Source organism: Epinephelus fuscoguttatus, linkage group LG3, assembly GCF_011397635.1.
Source record: "Epinephelus fuscoguttatus linkage group LG3, E.fuscoguttatus.final_Chr_v1".
NCBI lineage: Eukaryota > Metazoa > Chordata > Actinopteri > Perciformes > Serranidae > Epinephelus > Epinephelus fuscoguttatus.
In genome coordinates, this window is record NC_064754.1 from 34,097,509 (window position 1) to 34,119,669 (window position 22,161).

Consider the following 22,161-nt stretch of genomic DNA (forward strand, 5'->3'; position numbering starts at 1 on the left):
TAATAATAATAATTATATTAAGTATACTATCCTATACTATCCTAGTCCTCGTGGAGATCCTCACAGAAAAAGAACTTTCTCACTAAAAATGACTGGACAATTTAGACACAGAGCAAACTGAGTAAAATCACCAAATAGCTGAAACTGACATGCCGTTTCATCTATATCACATTGTTTTACTACAGCATTTAGATTCAGCACTACACTCACAGCTCTCCAGCAGTGTTAACTCTGATTAGATGTGAGCATTAACACACTCACACCTCCACAAGCTCACCTCAGACTCTTTATAGTAGCGCTCCGGGATCTCATCGTAGGCGATGTCAATAAAACACACCTCCCTCTCCTGCTCCTTCAGTTCGGTGTCAAAGATCTGAAAGCAGAACAGATCGGTTTGCCAACGCTCGCTGCAACCTGCCAATCAGAGTGGCTTCCTCACAAATAAAAACATACACCTTTAGAAAATGTGTCTTTTCCAGGTTACATCATCACACATGGCTGGCGAGTCTGCCTTTCTGCTACACTCAAAAGATGGGCATTATTCATACAATTAATACTGCTCGACTGTGCGTCTTATCACTCTTTATCCCCTTGTCGCTTAGCCAGGTGCTGGAAGCACGTTGTACTTGTGTACACAACCATTAGGTGGTGCTCTGTGCCCATGTCTCCTGTTTGTTACCGTGCCAAATGATACAGTGCTGAAAGCAATTACTGTTTCATATGTTGAAATGAGAAGTGTGCAGCCTACTCACTTCCTTCTTAGTTTTTACGACTGTTATTATTATCCTTCACTAGATCTCATGCTGATTATATAGACCCTCTTCCTACAGTAAGTCAAGAATGACTGCATATATTTATACATGAATGTATGTATATATATATATTTATTAATTCATAATTTTTTTCTGGACATGAGGTCTATTTATATACTAATACACACACACTGAAGCACACTATCTCACATGAGCATTCTTGAACAGAGCTCTCACTACAGTGCCTGCCATATAGCAGCAAGGGAAAGTGTGAGAGTGTGTGTGTGTGTGTGTGTGTGTGTGTGTGTGTGTGTGTGTTTAAAGTGAGGTTAGTTAGTTATCTTCTGTTCAAGAATTTGCCCCTAAAAAAGTTTGAAATTGTGAATTGAGGATGGCAATAGGAGTCTGAGGATGTAATTCAGTCGTTTTATATCTTGGACTGGTATGCATAATATGCTCCATTATGTTAAAGGTATTATCATAATTATCACAGTATCATAATTATAGTGCATTTTTGTATTAAAAATGTGTACATTTCTTGAGTATTTTACATATTCATCGGAGCTAATGCAGCTTCCATTTTTCTATTTAGCACATTATCAGTCAGTACATGTCCTCCCATCTTTTGAGCTTTGCCCTTCAACTGAATGCAAACTTTCTCTCTCTGCAGACACACACCTCTCATCCTCCCTCCCTGTTTCCCCCTCCCCTCCTTCTCACTCTGTTTCCCTCTCTTTCTCTTTCTTTCCTCCTCTTCCTCCTCCTCCTCCTCTCCAAGGGTGCATTCTGTCATTTCCAGCGTGGATGAGCACTGCTGGCACAATAAGGGTGATATGTCAGCATGCGTGAGTGCAGCCAAGCGACAGGAACGTAGACCGGGATGAAGGGAGAGAGGGGGAGAGGCAGAGGTAGAGGAGAGGAGAGGAAAAAAACACAGGAGGTAAACAATGAAAAAAGTGATGCAGTGGTGGTGGAGGGCGGAAGGCAGGAGCAAGATAGTTGTAATAAGAGGAGAGTGATAGAGTCACAGGGAGGGAGAGGGTGTAGAGGAACAGAGGGAATGTATGCAGAGATACAGGCAAGGAGAAGGAAGGAGGAGGGAGGGAATGACAAGGAGGAAAAGGTTACAAAATGAGAGAGGAAACATGGGTTTGTGTAATGAGAGATGAGAAGGAAAGGGTATATAAGAATATGAATGCAGGAATGTACTAATTAATTGAAAGAACCTTTGGTTTATTGAAGCATTTTCGAACAAAGTAAAACTGAACTTAAATCACCAGATGGTCAAAAACCAAAGATTATAATTCACTGCAGCTGGGAAAATCTTCAGTAAATCTTTCATTATGTATCAGTCAAAACAAACTTAAATTGTTACAAGTTATGGGCCCATTATGAAAACAAATGTACAATCTTTTCCCATATTTTTTAGGTAAGCTAATATGAGGCCATGTTGTGCCAAAACAGAGGGGGAGGGGAGAGAAACCAAGAGACTGGATGGCAGAGAGAGAGAGAGAGAGCAAATAAAGAGAAAAAGTCTTCCCCAGTACCAATCAGTTACATGCAACCTTGTTTGGACCTGTATAGACACAGCAGCCACTTTATTTGGTGCCTTGCCGGTACTGGGTTGGACCGTCTTTTGCCCCATTTTGGTCCATATTGACATCATGCAGTTAATGCAGATTTGTCAGCTGCACATCCATGATGCATTTCTCCTATTCCCCCGAATCCCAAAGATGCTCTGTTGGATTGAGATCTGGTGACTGTGGAGGCCATTGGAGTACGGTGAACTCCTTGTAATTTCAAGAAACCAGTTTGAGATGATTTGAGCTTTGTGACATGGCGCGTTATCCTGCTGGAAGTAGCCATCAGAAGATGGGTACACTGTGGTTATAAAGGGATGGACACGGTCAGCAACAATACTCAGGTAGGCTGTGGTGTTTAAACCATGCTCAGTTGGTACTAAGGGGCCCAAAGTGTGCCAAGAAAATATCCCCCACACCATTACACCACCAGCAGCCTGAACCGTTGATACAAGGCAGGATGGATCCATGCTGTCATGTTGTTTACACCAAATTCTGACCCTACCATCTGAATGTTGCAGCAGAAATCCAGACTCATCAGACCAGGCAACATTTTCCAATCTTCTATTGTCCAGTTTTGGTGAGTCTATGTGAACTGTAGCCTCAGTTTCCTGTTGCTAGCTGACAGGAGTGGCACCCAGTGTGGTCTTCTGCTGCTGTAGCCCATCTGCTTCAAGGTTCAATGTGTTGGTGGTTCAGAGATGGTCTTCTGCAGACCTTGGTTGTAACCAGTGGTTATTTGAGTTACTGTTGCCTTTCCATCATCTTGAACCAGTCTGGCCATTCTCCTCTGACCTCTGGCATCAACAAGGCGTGTGTGAAAATCCTAGCAGATCAGCAGTTTCTGAAATACTCAGACCAGCCCATCAGGCCTGTCACTTAAATCACCTTTTTTCCCCGTTCTGATTGTTCGGTGTGAATTTCAGCAGGTCTACATGCCTAAATACACGGAGTTGCTGCCATGTGATTGGCTGATTAGCTATTTGTGTTAACGAGCAGTTGAATAGGTGTACCTAATAAAGTGGTGAGTGTGAGTGTATGTACACTGAACTGCAACCCAATTCAATGCTATATGCTTACACTGTGCACTAGGGGTGTTACGATACGTCAGTCTGAATCAATATATTGATTCAATCATCTGATTATATCAATGCAAAGTGAAAACATCAATACATATCATCATCTTTAAGATACGCCTTTATTTTGAAATTCTAATGGCACGTCTGTGTCATCATTTCAGTCTAAGTGCACCTCCCTCCTAAACATTCTAACAGTGCTAGTGGCCTAGCGATTGACCAGGCAGACAATGGTAAGCAGCCAAGAAAAAGACAATGAGGATATTTACTGATATTGTCTCATATCTATCGCAGGCCCCTAAATTTAATTACATCAAAAGTGCATCATGACTGACTTTGTAACATCAGCAAATATTGAACTGTTGTTCAAATAAGTGACATAATATGGTTTTGTGGTGAAACTTGTGTTTGCACCCCTACTATGCACTATTCTAGTACGTATGCCAGCATTTGTTGGTGCACTTCATTTCCCCATGTTCTCCACTGTGAATACACTACAAAGTCAAAGCACAGGCAGGCAGACAGTAGATGGTCATTTCAGTACACAGCAGGACATTTGTCCTAAAAATGCTCTGCAGCTTGAGTCTCTGAAGGCTCATAGCAATCACTGTCTAAATAAAAAAAAAGAGATAATCATTAACTGAATAAAATGAGGTCGATAGTATTGTCACTGTGGATACAGATTCTGCCCAAATGGAGGAATTCAGTATATTCTGTTAAGAATGCTTGACATAGACATTTGAGGATAATGACGAACACGTTTCCTCAACAGGCAATGCCAAGGATGGTCATATTGGATTTCAGACTGCTTAAAGAAATGGGAATTCGAAGGCAAATTCCAGCGTCAGATCATCAAGGCCCTCTCTGATGCAGCCAAACAGGCAAGCTGGTGGCTATGGTTTAAGAGGAAAGACGCCACTTGGGCCCTGAAATACCAGACACAACAGCAGGGTTTGAGGGAGTAAAAGCAAAGGCTCATCGCCAGGTGTTGCCGATGAGCCCTCTGGAGGTTTTGTGGGTCTATCATCAAAACACCAGTGAAGAAGCGTGCCCACCTGATGACCCCAATAAAGCTGTTACCCTCCCTACCCTTTAGGCTCTAAATTGTACCCACAATCGCAAGTATGCGTAACAACAATCGACCAGTTAAACTCCACCTTGATTAAAGCTAGGTAAGTTTTTTCTCCTGTTAGTTTCTTCTTTCTTCCCTCATCAAAATAAGGTAGAAGGGGGAGGTAGAGTGTACGGCCAGCAAGGGAGCATTTAGTCCGCACAGACGTCTCTCCTTGGCCCTGCCTTCACTAGGCTCCTTCTTACGTTTCAATCTACCTTTGCTCTTTCCTTTTCTATCCATCTAACCCTTTGGCTCCCACTCGGACCCTCAGACGGCACTATTACTCCCACTCATAGTCTCAAGTATGTGCACCAGGGATTGTAACATCTAGTCCTAACCTGAATGGTGTACTTCAGCGGGTGCACTAGAAAGCCACCTGTTCAGCTGAAGAGCTTGGACCCCCTTTTCTAACAATAACTCATAACTGTCTCTAATTTGGGTGTGACTTTGAATGTGCATGACTTGCCAAAGAAACGACGACAAAAAAACCCAAAGAAAGAACAATGAAAAAGTAAATGACGCAGAAAGGCTGGCAAAGTAGAACAAGGCAAGAGAAAAGAAAAAGAATGAAGCATGTGTTTTCTCAGTCTGCCTGCTGTGTAGTTCAGGAGTCCTTGGAGAGATTACAAGAGCAACATGTGCCTGAGGACACATGTTAAAGCTTAATGTGTGAGTATGTGTGTATCCAACACTGGATAGTACTGTGGAATTTTGCATGTCATGTACTGTTACTGCAGCCTCCATTGAAACATTGCATGATGTCCACTCACACACCCACTCATTTCCTGTCCACACATCCTCCCTCACTTCACCATTCCCTCCTTTTTTACTCCTCCATCTTTGAATCCTTCACACTCAGTAAGTCTGTGTTTTTCCAGTTGTTCTCGCTTTCATACACAGTGTCAAGACACCCCGAGTGGACAGATGTACGTTATGCACATCCACATGACACTTGCTCAGAGGGACTGTTGTTATGCAAAACACAGCTGCATTCATAATCACAGCATCCATTCTAACAAATACAGCTAACATACACATGAACTGGTTATACAGTGTCATAAAACATGCAAAGCTTCTTGTTTGTTTGCCCTAAAGATGTTAGACAAAACAGAGCAGCTGTATCATTGAATCATTGACTAGAGTGTCTGATGATGAGCCCATGAGCTGTTCTTATATCTCAGCTCATGTGCACACTCAAAATGTCCAAACCATTGCACACACAAACGCGCTTTATGCAACAGAAGTGTGATTTATCCCTGCTTTTATTCATTAAGTGCATTTGCTGTAGGTATTTTCTGTTCTTTCATATGTTGCCTTGCCATGCCAAACCAAACAAGCATCAATATAAAACATCCCTACATGTTTAATGCACACTGACAGTCTGTCCATTTCTGTTTCCCCCTGCAGCGTATGAATATATGCATAAACGTACTCTGAGACACATCAACAAGACACTTGAGTGAAGTTGGGAGCCATCACTGCCTTATACAATCAACAAACCCCTTCCAAATTTGAAGCAAAATATGAAGCCACAGAAGCATTAACCAGCTTGCCACCCACCATGATATATTTCAAGCAATTTGTCCGTTGCACACTACCCCTCCATTCTTCTTGCTCACTGTCCAGGCAGTGGCAGTCTTTCATTTGATGACTAATGCTCCCATAAACTGGAGAGTGGAGTAAAATATAGAGAGAAAGAAAGTGAGGAGGCTAACAGCCCAAATGAAATTAGCTGTCCAACAAGTGGAGCGGTTTTTGGCAGACTCTCAAGGTCCATAGTATAGCTGGCATTATGATACAATGGGATTGCAAAGGAGGGCCTGTGAGTTGCCAAATCTGTCCTTATGGTTTTACTTATGTAAGCTCCGCAGAGGTCTTGTTTTCGACCATATGTCTGCTGTGAAATAATTTGCTTTTTAAATTGGCCTAAATTGTTGTACAGGTTTCTGTTCACTCTCCACTGACTTTGTATTGCTTGAAGGTGCCTCCTTGTCACTTACGTCTCTGTTGAGATGCACTACCAACAAGGCGAAGAACCCAGAACTCTGACAGAACATGAGGCATTAGCAGGAAGAATGGGAAAACTGTGGCGTCCTGGCATTCAGGATGCCACATGCAGAAACTTTACATTTCTAACAATGCTGTGGTTAACGTGAGGTTGTGTTTAGGCACAAAAACCACTTGGTTATGGTTAGGAAAATATGTTTTGGCTTAAAATACCCACATTTGGTGGCACAAAAGCTGTTGGAAATGCAGCGAGGGGTTGCTTAAAATACATTCATGTTCAGTGGCACAAACACTGTTGAAAACACAGACAACAGTAGCTAAAAACACTTATGTTTGGTGTAGGGATGCACCGACCCAATATCTGGATCGAATATCGGCCCCGATATCATCAAAATAGATGAATCAGGTATCGGAAAATGCAACCGATACCTGAGGCAATCCTTTCCCTTTAAATCTATTGCGACGCGAGCTATGTCATACGTCATGGAACGAAGGAGAGAACCGCTGTTGCACAATTGTTTATTTTTGTTAAAAATAAATAGTTCATCATTGCATAATCTGTTTCATCTTGTTTCATCAGAACTGTGTAGTCATCAATGCCTGATGCCTCTAGTCCTTTCTGTTCTACATGTAAAGGTATACAACTTCTTAGGTTAACCATGGTATCAGATCCGTATCGGGTATCAGCTGATACTCAAAGCCACAGCACTGGGATCAGTGTCCTGCTTTCCACCATCCCCTCCACCTCCCAATGACAAAGTTAGCTCATACACTACATCACTTAAAGGACAACTTCAGTATTTTTCAACCTGGGCTCTATTTCCCCATGTGTATGTGGGCGTATGATTCATGGGTACCACTCGTTCTAAAATTGGTTCAGTATTGAGCCGCGAAACGAGCTAAAACGGTAATGGGGGCAAATGCGTCCCGTATAAAAGTGCTTTTTTCGCCACTGACCGGTTCAGATCGCCAGTGCTATCTCTGTAAATGGCATATGGTAGCGGCCCTGGGGCAGTGGTGAGGGTGAATGAGTGGAGTCAGCTGTCAGTCAGTGTTGGAGCAGAAAGGCAGAAGGTGTCCCCGCTCGGTATTGTAAATGAGCATGTGTGTGTGAAGTGTGTGTTTCTTCGCCACTGACCGGTTCAGATCGCCAGTGCTATCTCTGTAAATAGCATGCTAACTTAGCCTTTCCCTTACCTCTGGGCTGTGTGATGTCACGAGCTTTGCTCCACTGTGTCTGTAGCTCTCTCTACTCGTGGGGCAGCCGTTTTCTTGAGGAAGAGGTGTTTCGGGATTGGATGTCTTCTCTTCTTCGACTGGCAGTAGTCATCTTGGGAGAAGTGAGCACTGCAGACCCGATGGCCTGCAAGGCGCAGTGTCTGGACAGGAGTGTTAGCATCCATTTGTAGCACAACTAGCCACAACTTCAGCATCTCGCCGTCCGACAAAGACAGCCTATGAAAGCTGTACGGGGTGTTGCGCGACATCCTGTTCTTGCGTTCGGGAAAAGGGCCCGTTTATTTGAGCACTCCAAAAACTCCGGTAACACTCCAGGGGATAGCACGTAAAAGACTCCGTCCTCTGACTCTTCTAGCATAACACACACACTTCAAACACACATACTCATTTACATTACCAAGCGGGGACACCTTCCGCCTTTCTGCTCCAACACTGACTGACAGCTTACTCCACTCATTCACACTCACCACTGCCCCAGGGCCACTACCATATGATATTTACAGAGATAGCACTGGCAATCTGAACCGGTCAGTGGCGAAAAAAGCACTTTTATACGGGACGCATTTGCCCCCATTACCATTTTAGCTCGTTTCGCAGCTCAATATTGAACCACTTTTAGAACGAGTGGTACCCATGAATCATATGCACACATACACATGGGGAAACAGAGCCCAGGTTGAAAAATACCGAAGTTGTCCTTTAAGAAAGGCTGATGTGATAAATAGGAAATGTACAAATGTAACATATTTGTGGGTTGCAGACACATCGATCCATCCGTCCTCCTGGACAGACTGTGTAGGTTTGATTTGGAAAGTGTTGGGAACAAAATCAGTATTTTAAGTTTTAAACAGATTCATAAATTCATAATGTGACTGGTGCTGTAAACAAACATGCACGTCACTTAGCTTTGATCAACTTTGTGTCATGACCCTCTTAATATTTCTTCTACCAGATGGAAAAGCAACAGCACGATGAATAAAATATTATTTACAGCAGCTTTAAATCAACAGAAATTTCTTTGTTTAGCTCAACATGGCCCCATGTCTCTTTTTTGCTTCGCCTCACACATCATTACACGCCCCACACGTTCATGTATAGTATATGAATATCACATTAAGACTGTCTTGTTCTCTAGTCTCAAGCTCTCTCCTCTGTCTAAGCACACTGAACTGTTTCTGATTTGTCCAAAAACACACTCCAGTAATCATATCACTTTTTCTCAATACTACCATGAGGAAGTTAACCTTTCATGGAGTCCATGGAAATTATATTTGATTTAAATGCACATTCAATTATTGTCAGATTTGTAGTGGGGACATTTTAAGGTGATCGGAAAAGTGGCAGGGACATAGCCTCGCAAATTGTATATACAGAGTACGACAGTTCTAGTCAAGGTGTAGCATTGAGAAACAGACCAAACTCCCACAAACTACTACTCAAACCTTCCATTACACCTATATAAAGGATATATATACACACACACACACACACACACACACACACAGTATACTCACATTGTCATTGCATCCTTTGTTGTCCTCATATTTTGTTTCTATGTGGATGGAGAACTTGGGCAGGAATGAGCACTGTGGATAAAAAAGGATAAAGATGAGAAACCACTTGTGAAAAATGTTTTTAAAAAAAATGCAACCGTGCTGAATATTAGCCCTGCATATCATCGCTGTACGTGTTGCTTTACTGCCTTTTATAACATTTAAAAATATAAAAGTAGCGAACAGTTTATACTGCAGAGAGTTAACACTCCTTACTCCTGGTGATGTTAATGTCTTTACTCTAGTTTATGGCCTACATCTGTAAAGAAGAGGCCACTGAGAGCAGTCATATGCTTTGCTGAGACTTCTTCCAGTGGTAGCGTGTAAACTAGACTGTTTAAGTACTTTTGATGCACTGACTGTCAAAGCTGCTTTCTGTCTCTCTGTTTCTACGTCCTTTTGTCATTGTATAGTGCAGAACACAAATCCAGGCTGTGTAATAGTACACAATGTCAATGTCTCCTTGTCAAAATTGACAAAAGCAAAGACAGTTTTTAAGACTGTGAGTCTTTTGCCTATAAACTAATCTTGGCATGGGTGTATTTAAACTGACTCATACATGAACACAAAACGCCCCCACACATATACAAGACAATATCCAGCATTCTGTCGCCAAAACATTGTTGTCTTTCCCCTCTTGTCCCCGCAACGTGGCGTGACTCATGCTGTCGACATTTCTCACTCTGCACAACAGAAGCCCTATGGCTACAGCTAATCATGTGCATGTGTGTCTTAAAATGTGTCAGCTTACTCTGCCAACACTTCATGCGTTTTCAAGGGTTAATCACAGGGTACATAGATGGTTCTGCTTGTTAGCAAAGACACACCCACTGGTGTGTTTGTGTGTGTTGGAGTAGTAAACTGAGCTCTTTTGATCAGTGTGGATAAGGGAGATGCAGATTTTAACGGCCAAACATCATTCTGTAATAGGAACATACCAGGACTACAGAGACTAAGTTCACTTCTGTAAACAGACATTACAACTTCTAAAAAGAGTGACTGGACCTTCAAACGCTTTAGCATATAATGCTTGCTTTTTTTGTATCATTTGACATTTAACAAGCTGTTGGATCCTTCAGACTTAAAACAAGCTACTATGATTTCTAATGCCCAATGTTAAAATACATAAAGAGAAACACATACCATATACTGTGCTGTACTATCAAGATTTCTGTGCTCAGAAATTTTGCTGTGAATCTCATACTTGGTAATATAGTCACTCTGCAACAGTATAATCCAGTCTTTGGTGACAATTTTGGTTCTTGAAGGAACAGTATGTGGGATTTACGTAGTAAGCAGGTTCTCTTTCACAAAGCCTGCTGGACAAACCAAACACTGGTTCTAGAGAGGGCCTTTTTGTTCTTTCACATTGAAGTAAAGGAGAAAAAGAGGGTTGAGCGGTGTGGTAATCGGTTGTTTGCAATCTGCAACCTCACCACTAGATGCCACTAAATCCTTCACACTGCTCCTTTAAAGCTCCACTAATCAGTGTTTTTATATATATATATATATTGTTAGGAGACCAAAGCAGAGCTAAAAGGAGTGTGAACGTGACATACATTCAGGATGTCACCAGAAAATGACTGCAAATGAATGCTAACGTTCAAAACTAAATCTGTTCGTACAATTCAACACTGCAAACACAGCAGAGGAGATACCTGCACACCAATACAACTGGGCTGGACAGCCACAAAAAAGGTTCACAGGCTGAGATCAATGAAAAATATGTTGATTTATTTAGAACATCCGTGCACGAAAAGAAGGGTGCTCAAAGTGCTCAAAGTTCAGTGTTCTGAATAAATCGACTTTTTTTTTCTTTTTTCTTTTTGCATTGATCTCAGCCTGAGAACCTTTTTTGTGGATGTCCAGCCCAGTTGTATTGGTGTGCAGGTATCTCCTGTGCTGTCCACACAATTCAACTCTCGTAAAAGAATTTTACATTTCGCACCAGGTTTACTTTCTGATTTCTGGACAGTATGAATATAGTCTCCTCAATTCTTTTTCCACAATGAAACAGAAAAAATAGTTTCCATAGCTTTAAGTTCAAAGTGCTACCCTGATGATTCACAGGTATCTTCAGTCTCCATTTAGAGTAAAATATTGAGGGTTTATATTTCTATATTGAGGAAACAAAGAACGAGGAAGTTATTGTGGACACAGGCTGTGTTTTATGTATATTCATTCAGAAGTGAGGAGACAAGATTCTTGTTTCTCTACATTTTGGAGACTCGTGATGATCAGCAGTCTTGGTTTCCTTTGGTGTTTTGCACCCAATGTGGCCACTGACGGAGCATAATGCAATCATAACACATGCAGTGTTACATAGAGGATACTTACTGTATATTCTGCAGAATGTGGCATGGTGTGACACAGACATCAGGTCAGAGCAGGGGCAGAACACAGGAGAAACACAGTTAGTTGTATAGCTGCTTCAAATTTTCCACAGCATTAAAGGACATTAGAAGGCCACGATAAACCAAAAAATGTGTGAGACATACAGGAACTGCATAGAGGCTGTCACATATCTGATACCTCACATCATCCCCTCCTTTTGCCTCTGCTTTCTCTAATTTGCTCTCATCAGAAAGAAATCCCCTTTTATCCACACTCCTCATTCTGCAATGCTCCTGCCTCAGATCAGCATCATTAAAGCATCACAGAAATATGTCCTGGGCGCCGCGACTCTGATAGTTGCATTCCTGACTACTGGCTGCTTGTAAAGTCGGTGATTTACGAAGCAAAGCTTGTTCCACTGGTGCACTGATTGTAAGTCAGTGTGACTAAAAAGCATTTGCTTCACTGCAAAACTGTAAACTTGTAAATACATGTCGGCTTTCACGTTTATGTCAGTAACATGTTCATGCTTTCTCACACCATGTCTTCCTGGCAAACTGTGAATTACAAACAGAAAGCTGCAATGGTGAGACTGTCGGTGTGAGCAGCATGTCAGCAACTATCTACAACATGAATCTACAGTGTGTGCTTATATATTTATTTATTTTAATTTATTTTGTCTGGAGCTGCTGACCCATGTCAATACCATCACCTTTTAGAGTTTAAGGTTATATTGATCCATGTTGTAAAATCCTCCTTCTTCTTCTATTTCCAGAGGTCACATGTAATTTACATTTTGCTTAGAATGCTACAAAAACCCGCTCTTTTCCAATGTTGCTGTGTCTGGCTCAGGATCCATGTGATTAAAATCCTCATGTGTCCTTTAGATATGTCATACAGAGTAGCTGAAAAGTGGGCATCCTGAATTATATAGCACATGTCTGAAGTTGCATGGAGACTCTGGTAGAAAAGCTCTTTCCCTTCCTTTTAAAAAATGTGTTAAAAATGCAACAGAGATTAGCATTATTCAACCATGTGCTAGAAATGTTTCTTCTCTATGCGTCTTGACAGCTCATACTTTCTTTTCACATGCTACTCCAACTCCCAAAAGACATCCAGTGAAGTGTTTGTACCAAGAGGTGAGTGCTGAGTAAACTGTTTTGACTGAAAAAGAGAACTTCCAGCCTATTAAAAAAATAGTTTAGGAAGCTGACCTTTAAACAAAAATGCTGTACTTCATGAGACTGTTGTACTAAACAATTTGAGCCCAAGCTGTGGTAGGCTTTATTCCTACACAAGCCAAGAAAGACAATAAGGCTCTGTCATTGTTACAGCACATATAGACTTAATATGATGTGAGCTTTGTTATGTGCAGTATTGGCCATGAAAATAAGCTACAACAGACTGATTATCTGACAGTCCAACAAACACACTGACTCTGTATGCTCACCTGTAATGGTGTAAGGATAGTAGTTCCATGCTTTCTCTGTCACGTAGAAGATCTTAGGAACCACTGCTCGAGCCCAGCTGGGTAATTTACTGCAGAGAGACATTAAAACGGACAGAGGCAGAGGAGGAGAGAGACTGTGAGTATGTTGCAGCGAAGCAGGGATGGGGGTGAAATTGCTTCCGTTATCGCAGCAATCATGAAAAACTTGTTCCACTAGTGAAAGGGAAATCTGCGCACAGCGTAAAGACATTGAAACTGAGGGATGGCGTGAAAAGAACGCCTCCAAAAGCTTTAAATCAGAGGAGATACCATGGGAGCACAAACTCATATTTCTCTGCACACCGTGTTATCTCCATGGAACATACAGACTTTTAAGGGTTTTTGAACCTACTTCAACTAAAGATCAAAAACAAATGCAAGGTCGGTGTTATGTGTTGGACTATTTCTTAGCTGGGCACAGTAACTTTCTGGTGTTTACACGGGGTAAGACTCCAAGCTGTGCCTATCCAAACATGACACAATGGCCCTCATTAATCAATATAACACTACAAAGCAGTGCAGATCTGAGCGCAGGTATCAGCTAACAACAGGGTTCCCGTGTAATTCATGAAACATTATTATCTCACAGATCACAGCGTAGGAATGATGTAGGAATGATCGGGCATTGATAAATGTGGCAGCTGAAAACAATCGTCATTTACATATCCTGTCCCAATATATTCTTGGTTTCAAGGCTTGAACCCTAGAGTATGCGACATGGAGAGGCGTAATACGGCTAAGAAGAGAAATTTCTCTGAGCTAGAAATGGAAACGCTGACTTTCCAGGTCCAATTTAACCGAATGGTTTTATCTGAGAGCCTGAAAAGTGGCATCAAAGAAAGTCGGAAAAATGCAACAAGGAAAGAAAACACTGTGACCCGATGTAAGATTTAATTGTAGCCTCCGCTCACATGCACACTGATAAATGCTGAGCTTTGTGTGTAAATCACCATACAACCAGTTTTCTGCCGTATGTTTGTTTCATAAATGAGGGCCACTGTGTTTATGACTGAGCTTTAGCAACATATTCTCATACCGAAGCAACAGAGTAGTTCGTTTGCCAGTGACCCTTGAAACAACATATGCTTATTGGAGAGTACCAGTGACAGGCAAACGTACTAATGTTCGTTTTAACAGTCATAGTTACGTACCAAAACTAAGAGGTTAGGTTTCGAAACAAGATAATGGTTTGAGTTAAAATAAGTATTTGTAACCTAATTTAAGTGACGTAAGCACACTAAGTACATGTTGTCAGTCAATTACAGTATGTACTTAAAAAAAAGTCAAAGCTGACTTTTGGTCTTAAACGAGACAAGAACAGTTGTCTCCTGGGTGAAAGTCCTATGTCTGTTTGACCCATAGACAGTATATAAAGAGGGACAACATGACAGTGCCCAAAAAGTAAAGCCAAAACATTGTCATCGCCCCCTGGTGGCTGGCTGAGGTATAGGCAATAAACCCAAGCCCTCCATGTTAGCCAGTTGGACATGAGCCAAAGTAAAAGATCGAAGTATATGTCAAATAATTTTCTCTCAAAATTTGGTTGCAACTAGTTATTTGTATAAAAATAGGGTTTGACATCATGTGCGTGCAGTCAATGGTGCTGCTCGTGATTGGTCGCACAGTGGGAATTAAATACAGTTGAGATTAATACTGCACAGACTCTGGCTCCAAATGACACCACCGGTGTAAGATGTCAGCGCCCATATCCAGGATATTTTGGCAGAATTGTTGGTCAGTGAGAGGACGTGGAGACACATCGTCCTTTATAGACAGTCATAAGTTTGACCAAGCCACCATCCCATCCTCTCGCTGTATGTGGACTTTGTCGCTGTTTATGCTACATCACCTGGCTTCCTCCTTTGATCCTATAAAATTGCTATGACCGCTAGAGGTCGCCGCATCACAATAAATGTAAATATGGGTCATATGAACCGCGTCCACGGACAACCTATATGGCCATTTCTTTTTTGTGAGGGTGGGTTGGCTTTGGATATGCTCGTAGGCAATTTGTATTATCTTTGGACAGAGCCATGCTAGCTAGTTTTTAGTATTTATGCCACACTCACTGGCTGCATGCTGTAGCTTCAAATTTACCATGCAGAAATGACAGTTTCCTCACACTCTGCAAAAATAGCAAATGAGCGTATTTCCCAAAATGTCAAACTATTTCTTCAGTTGCAGCCATAATCTTGAGAGTTCTCTGAGCTCCCTCACAGCCCCTTTTGGCACCCTAAACCTCTCAGTATCATCTACCATTGTGTTCACTGAGCTACAGTATACTGCCAATATGTATGGGGACTTTGTGTGTGATGCTTGACATTCTCCGATCTTGAACTCTGAGCTCTGGTAGGACCGTAATTGAGGGCTGCTTCGAGAACTCGTGCATGAGACGAGTCAAACGCATTAGTGCACAGGCTTTCGTGTTGCCTGCCTTCATCTCCGCTCCCTTTGATTGACGTGGAAAACAATTTCTCAAGGAGGACAAAAATGGCGCCCACTGCATCGTGACGGCTGTGAATAAAAACAGCCATCTCCGATGACATTGTGTGAATGTTGGCAGGCTCACTCACTCTCTCTCTCCTTCTCTCTCCTTCTCTCCCTCCCAACAAAAGAGACTGACACTCCTCCTACACCTCCATCTGTTGATTTCTCCCATTCCCTCCTTGTTCTTTTAAAGATCTTTGCCAATAGCTGCTGCGACGGGGGCCCATGTTGCCAAGCGTGCAAGCGTGGTGGGTGGCTGCTCGGAGTTTTCGTGCCAAAGCCGGCGTTTGTATTTAGAATAAATAAATACATAAAAAACACCCCGGTTTAGTTGAAGACATCCAAGGAAAGACTTTATTCAATCACAGAATCAACCATCCCCTCTCTGCTCTTAATGAAGCTTATTGATGGAACAAGCGCGGAATCGATGTTCAGGTCGGATTGGGATGAGGCCAAATACTGAAGTACAGTGTGAGGCAGATTGTGAGGGCTAATGGGGTGGTTGAAGCATGACAGAACGAGTCCAGATTGACTTCCCTGCTGGTGCACCAGAGCTAAATGTTTAGCTTCTGCAGAGCTGGATGAATGGCCAGTCGAATGGGGCAGAACAATGGTTGGTTATAGTCAAATCACATTAACTTAACATAACAAATAACATGATTCTGCATAAGTTGATGTAATGTCACGGATACTGGTTTAATTCACTGAAATTCGTCACATAGTTTGGTTATTTTTTCATCGTACACTGCAGATGTTGCCTTTTCTCTGTTCTTTTGTGCCTCCGTTTTTCCTTCCGTTTTCATCGAGTGAGTTGTTTCATTCATAACACACACAGATTTACACAGGTTATATGAGACTGTGCTGTTCTGTGTTCATCAGCATCAACGTGTTAAGTTTGCTCCCCTGACAGAATGACAAAAAAAACTTCTCTTTAACAAATCACCTTTGCCCTTTAATGCCAGGACTGAAGCGTTACTTTGAATGAGTGTGTGTGAGAGAGAGAGGCACTGCTTTCCATGTGATTCCCATCGCGTGCTCACCCTGAGAATTTAACATTTTACCTTAACAAAATGTCAGCTCCTCTGGAAAGGTCAGTGTTTTGTCTATTTCCATCTGAGCTGCGGATGTAAATGGATTCTTTCTTTATAATATCTCTATTAAAATTCTATTCATGGGTCAAAATCTCATTAAAGAAACAATTCCAAAAACCCAACTGTATTGTGAAATAAATAAACTGACCTGAGGAACTTAAAACGAGACTAGAGAAACGTAGAAGGTGCTATGGCTTCAGCATGTCTCAGAAGTTGTCATGGAACAGCCCTTTAAACAACTTCCAGTCCTTTGCAATTCAAACCAGGATTTCTTTACTGTCCAAACAAAGCCCTGAGCCACTGTGAATACAGGGAAATCGTGGATCTTGTTAATAAGTGTCCTTTTTTATTCCTAATTCTCTTATTAAATACATTACAGATGGCAGGGAAATACCTGAATGGAGGCCCAACTTCTCTCTGTCTCCTTCCTCCCCTCTCCTTCCCTCTCCTCTCCACTGAAGAGCAGAGCTGTGCTGACTCAGCATAATTAGTTCCCTGGCATAGCGAACGCTGACACGGGTATTTGTGCTTAAACAAATGGCCTACAGCATCTCTGTCCCCACCTCTCTATTCTCCCTCTCTGCCCCTTATTTTTTTCTCTCTTTCTCTGTCATTTTCTTTTCTTCACACATTGTCCACCCAATACTCTGTCATCTCTCTTTGCTTCCTGTGGCTCTAACGTGTGTGTGGAAGGGTTAACGTACATCTGCATGCGCAAACACACCTATCAGTCCACACCGAGGCTGTGAGATGCATCAGTAATGGGTGATAGATAACTGTGATGGACAAGTAACTAAAGAAAACCTGCCAGTAACAACTTGCAGTGACCAGCTTGTGTGTATTTGTGTGTTTGCAAACCTTTTCAGCCTTATAAAATGCACGATGTAAACACCGGTGTTTAGCTTGGTTACCAATAACCCTCAAAGGAAGTGCGTCAACCACTGCGGGACCAGCATTTTTGCTTTCCTCCTAGTAGTTATCGGTAACCATCCCCAGTTACCAAAGAGTATCAGTGGAAGCACTTACTATCCCCCGTAGTGAAAATGTGGGAGAATGGAGGGGGGTTGGGGGAGGGGATGTAAACTATCAACACGCCACACACATAAATTAAGTTCAACGATCAACCAGAAAAGACACGTTCCACTGACCTGTTGAGGTAGACTCGTTTCTCTGTGAACTGTCCTTGGCCGTGTGCCGGGTCTTCAAATGGTTCGTTCTGGACGACCTCCACTCCTTCCCCTCTGTCACTCTGCTCATGGCTGTGTTTACTGATCATGTACAGCTGCCCAATCCGGTACTGGAAGACAAAAACAAACAGACAGGATAAATTCACATGCTACTGTCTGACAACAACCATTTTGGGAAACTTACAGTGAAACCTAGAAACATGAGCACGTTGTGTGTAAGGCTTCAGATAGGTTGGCAGCTAAAATGCTCATAGATAAGTCACCATAAGGTCTGTTTAGTAGCTGTTCTGGAGCTTTTGATTGTAACACATGTTCTTGTTATGTTAATGTAGTTCATTCTGGTAGAAGATTTGAACGCAGCACTTAAACAAATACGCCCTCCAATCAGTGCTCCTTCAGAAGCATCCCTCTTGTTCACACTGCCTCTCTTCATACATCCCTGGCCATTCCTCTGTCCTGTGCACAAGCCTGAATGCCCCCTGTTGCTGATTGGCTGGAATAGCGTTGTGTGGCTCAGTCCGAGCACACTTTGTTTGTTTCCAACTGACAGAGCCAGGGCTGTGTATGAACACCAGATTGTTTTCCAGTGCACACACCGAAGTGCAGCTAGCAGACCGAGAGGAGATATTCACTGAATTAGACAAAGAGTGTATTCAATTAGAATCGCTGACTGCGCCTGTAAAGGCATTCTTGTCCAGGTGGACCTCATGGTCAGAGTGTTTTCTTAACTGCTGTTTCGAGAATGAACTTTTAACCTTAATTTTTTCTTGAATGATTGCAGTCTTCATTAAATAAATGCACATATGTCAAGAGCGCAAAAAAACTAATATAGGAATCATTCACATGGTCAATGCAGTGCAACAAAGCCATTGTCTCATTATCCCACCTGTGTCCTCTCATTTCTCATTAGACCATCACTTGCTAATTTGTCATCAAGCAGAATGATGACAGGAACAGGAGGCTGAGACAGGAAGAACAATACCAACACTGATAATGATAAAGGACTCGCAATCAGAAACCATGGAAATTAAATCTGCAGGTAATGTGATGCACTGACACGAAATGTGAAATTGTAATCGTTTCTTTTTGAGCATGGTTTTGAGTCCTGATTTCTGATTGTAAATGCAGAATGTGAGTTTGTTTCTAACTAATAATTACGCACAACAATAACGATACTTTCCTTTCACTACTGGAGAATATGTATGGAGCAGTTTTTAATCAAAAATATATATATTAACCTGAAATAACAAACTACTTCGACTGTTCTTTAATTCTGCTCTGAGGGTGACAGAAAGTGAGAAACTGAAAGTGAACAGCAGATGTTTGGATGGCTCTGACCATAAACTTTCTGTCCACTTGGCCCTGAATCAAAACCCATTGTTTATTTATTGCCTTATTTCGAAGACTTAGTTGAGAAAAAGGTCAGCATAACAAAGCAAAGTCATGTCAGCTTCTGCAGCAATAATACCTCTTCAGTGAAAAGCCAGACGTACAGTTGGTTTCAGGCTAAGCTACTTCTGTTTTAATGACTGTGACTCTGTGGCATTTGTACACATTAGACCGTGCTCAGCTAATTAAAAACTCCTGCCATGCAATTACAGCATTTAGTTTTTGATGCCCCGCAGGATGTTCACTTCATTCAACCAATAAACTGTGGATTGACTGATTTGAAGGCAGCACTTCTGTTTGCTTTTGATCTTTAATCTTCACTTTCTAAATCCAAAGCTTCTGTTGGTGACAAAAGACCCGGGAAGGAGCAGGAGAGATATGGAAATGAATGGATTTCAAAGAGGGAGAAAAGGAGCTGAGTGAGAGACTGAGGAGCATCAAAGGAAGGAAAGTTGAGGAGTTTTAATGAGAGGGAGGGGCTGAAATTAAATCAAAGACAGAATAATAAGAGATACAAAGGGATATTCGACAACAGATTGTTAGTAAGACAGTAAAAACATGAGAAAAAATGAGAAGAGAAAAAGATGGTTTGATGATGGCCAGTAATGCTCATAATCCATTTATCTGTTACAGGCTGTGAACAAGTGCAGCTACACTCCTGCACCATATGCTTTCTCCTCCCTCTGTGCTCCCCTGCTCCACACATTTGCCTCAGTTGAAAAAGAAACCTCAGTAGTGAAAGTATAGGGCACTGGTTATGAAGGAGCGCTAAATCAACCCTATTCCCCTGGATTCCACATTTTCTCTTTCCCTGAGCTTTACCTGTCACAGCTGTTGGCTGAGCTGTGGAATACTATCAGGGGGAAAATGTAAGGTGCTCACCCAAAATAGCTCCCACGTGGGGAAGGGGCTCAAAATGGTGTCAGCACCTGGCTGCTGGTGCAAACCTCTGATGGATATGTAGATTTTACAGAGGTGTGCTAAAATAAATGAAACAATCATGTAAAGCTGTGCAAGTCATTACACCAGGCCTGGTGGAAAGGTGTAAAACTGAGCACTTGCATGGTGAGGGCATCTGTGGCTTGCAGATTTTACGACTTGCGTGCCAATGTTTGATGCTTCATGAAATTCAGTACAATGAATATCCAAAATGAAGAAACTAAAGGTTGGTTGCTTATTTCCACGAGGCAACCTCAGGGGCTGAAAATGAAGCCAGTGTGGAGGTGCTAAAAACTGCAGTTCTCTAAATGGCCACTTGAGGCTGGCTCCAGAAGCCAGTCAATCCCCATGGCTGACTTTACAACAGAAATAAACATGTTTACAATCTGGTACATGAAACTGTTTTGGTCTCTATAGCAAATATCCACCTTCATGACAACTGTAAGGGGGTGAATTTTTATACAACTCACCAATTTGAGATTTTAAGGGCGCAGCTTTGAGTGACAGGTGGGTGCAGTCCAGTGACAAGTTGCTATTACAACAACAACATTGGCAAGGTAACGTAACTATGATGTAACCCAAGACTTACAGAGTATAAAGCCTGGTTTCCACAAATCAGTCGGTTCGGTTCAGTTCAGTTTGGTACACTTCAGAGCAGTTATTTTTCTTTTTCCACCGTATAGAATTTGTGGATGGTACCAATAAAACCATTCCTTAATGTCCCCATTTATGGTCACCTCTCTGTTGGGGTACCAAGCACACTGATCCGATGCTAAAAGGTGGAGCTAGAAACACTGCAGTCCATTGATTGGTGAATAGAGACTCATCATTCTTGCTCAGGGCTGAGTTGTGGCTGGTTCTTAAAAACAGTAACCACTGTTCAAAACCATGGCAAGTTTTTCATGCATGAGTAAACTCTAGCATTATGGTTATCTCCACCCTCTCGTCCAAATACATTCATTTTTGGCTCCAAAAATCTAAGATGGAGACGGCCCAAATGACAGTCCCCAAACCAATGGGGGATGTCTAGGTGGCTACATCCATTATTCTATACAGTCTATGCTTATTTCCATTTGAATTTAGCCGAATAACAAAAAAAGGACACAATGCCCAGCTACGTTAACAAAGCAATGCTGCAAAAACAACATATTTGGTCCATATAAAACATCATTATCTGAGATTATTAGTCTGTCTATCTCAGAGTAGATTCATGAGGGTCAATTGTGATTTTCAGGCAATGCAATATGTACAGTATGTTAAACACTATACATTTGACAAATTAACTAATTGTCTAGTAGAAAAAAAAAACAGATTTCTGAACATCTCTCCTGACTATTTTCCATAAAAGTAAAATCTCTGTATTAAATGAGTCTCAGTGTTTGGTTGAGGTGGCCATTGTAGTGCTCAACAGAGCTTTCAATGGCCAATTCTGCCCCAGAGACAAGAGTGTAATCATCTGAAAAATAGACACTCCCACCGGAGCAAAGAGGCTTTAACCTGCAGTAGGACAAGGGTGATGAATTAGAATGGCTTTTGATTAATCTGATTCATTTAAGTGTGCTGCAGGAAAATGAGCATCACCCTTTTTTTGCATTTCATAGACCATTTTTCTGCTGGTTTTAGGCCGGCCATTAAATAAAAGAAAGATTTGCTGCATGCATTAATTTAAAAACAGCATTTAATCATGGACACGCATGTACATTCAAGTTCGGTTAAGATAGGGTGAAACCTACAGGGTACAGACACACAGGAGTGCGCACAAACACACTATTATGTAGTTTTACTCTCTCACAGCAAAGTAACCAGTAATGAATGCAATGCCCTTGTATATCAAATTCAACAAGCCACATAATATACCGTCAACCTGATAAAAAAGTGTTTCCTACAAACACATTCCTTAGCAATACATCACCAAACTTTTGCC

At 41.8% G+C, this 22,161-nt stretch overlaps 1 protein-coding gene across 1 annotated transcript in view; it reads right to left on the bottom strand.

The window, feature by feature from the left end:
• Window positions 1-22,161, bottom strand: part of LOC125885578 (cytoplasmic phosphatidylinositol transfer protein 1-like) — a 104,706-nt gene that overhangs the window by 8,030 nt on the left and 74,515 nt on the right. The window contains exons 2-6 of the mRNA XM_049571226.1: window positions 17,871-18,019; window positions 13,106-13,194; window positions 11,659-11,666; window positions 9,283-9,354; window positions 278-373 (exon numbers count right to left, since the gene is read on the bottom strand). Coding sequence (XP_049427183.1) covers window positions 278-373; window positions 9,283-9,354; window positions 11,659-11,666; window positions 13,106-13,194; window positions 17,871-18,019 — 414 coding nt within the window. The remainder of the gene's footprint in view (window positions 1-277; window positions 374-9,282; window positions 9,355-11,658; window positions 11,667-13,105; window positions 13,195-17,870; window positions 18,020-22,161) is intronic.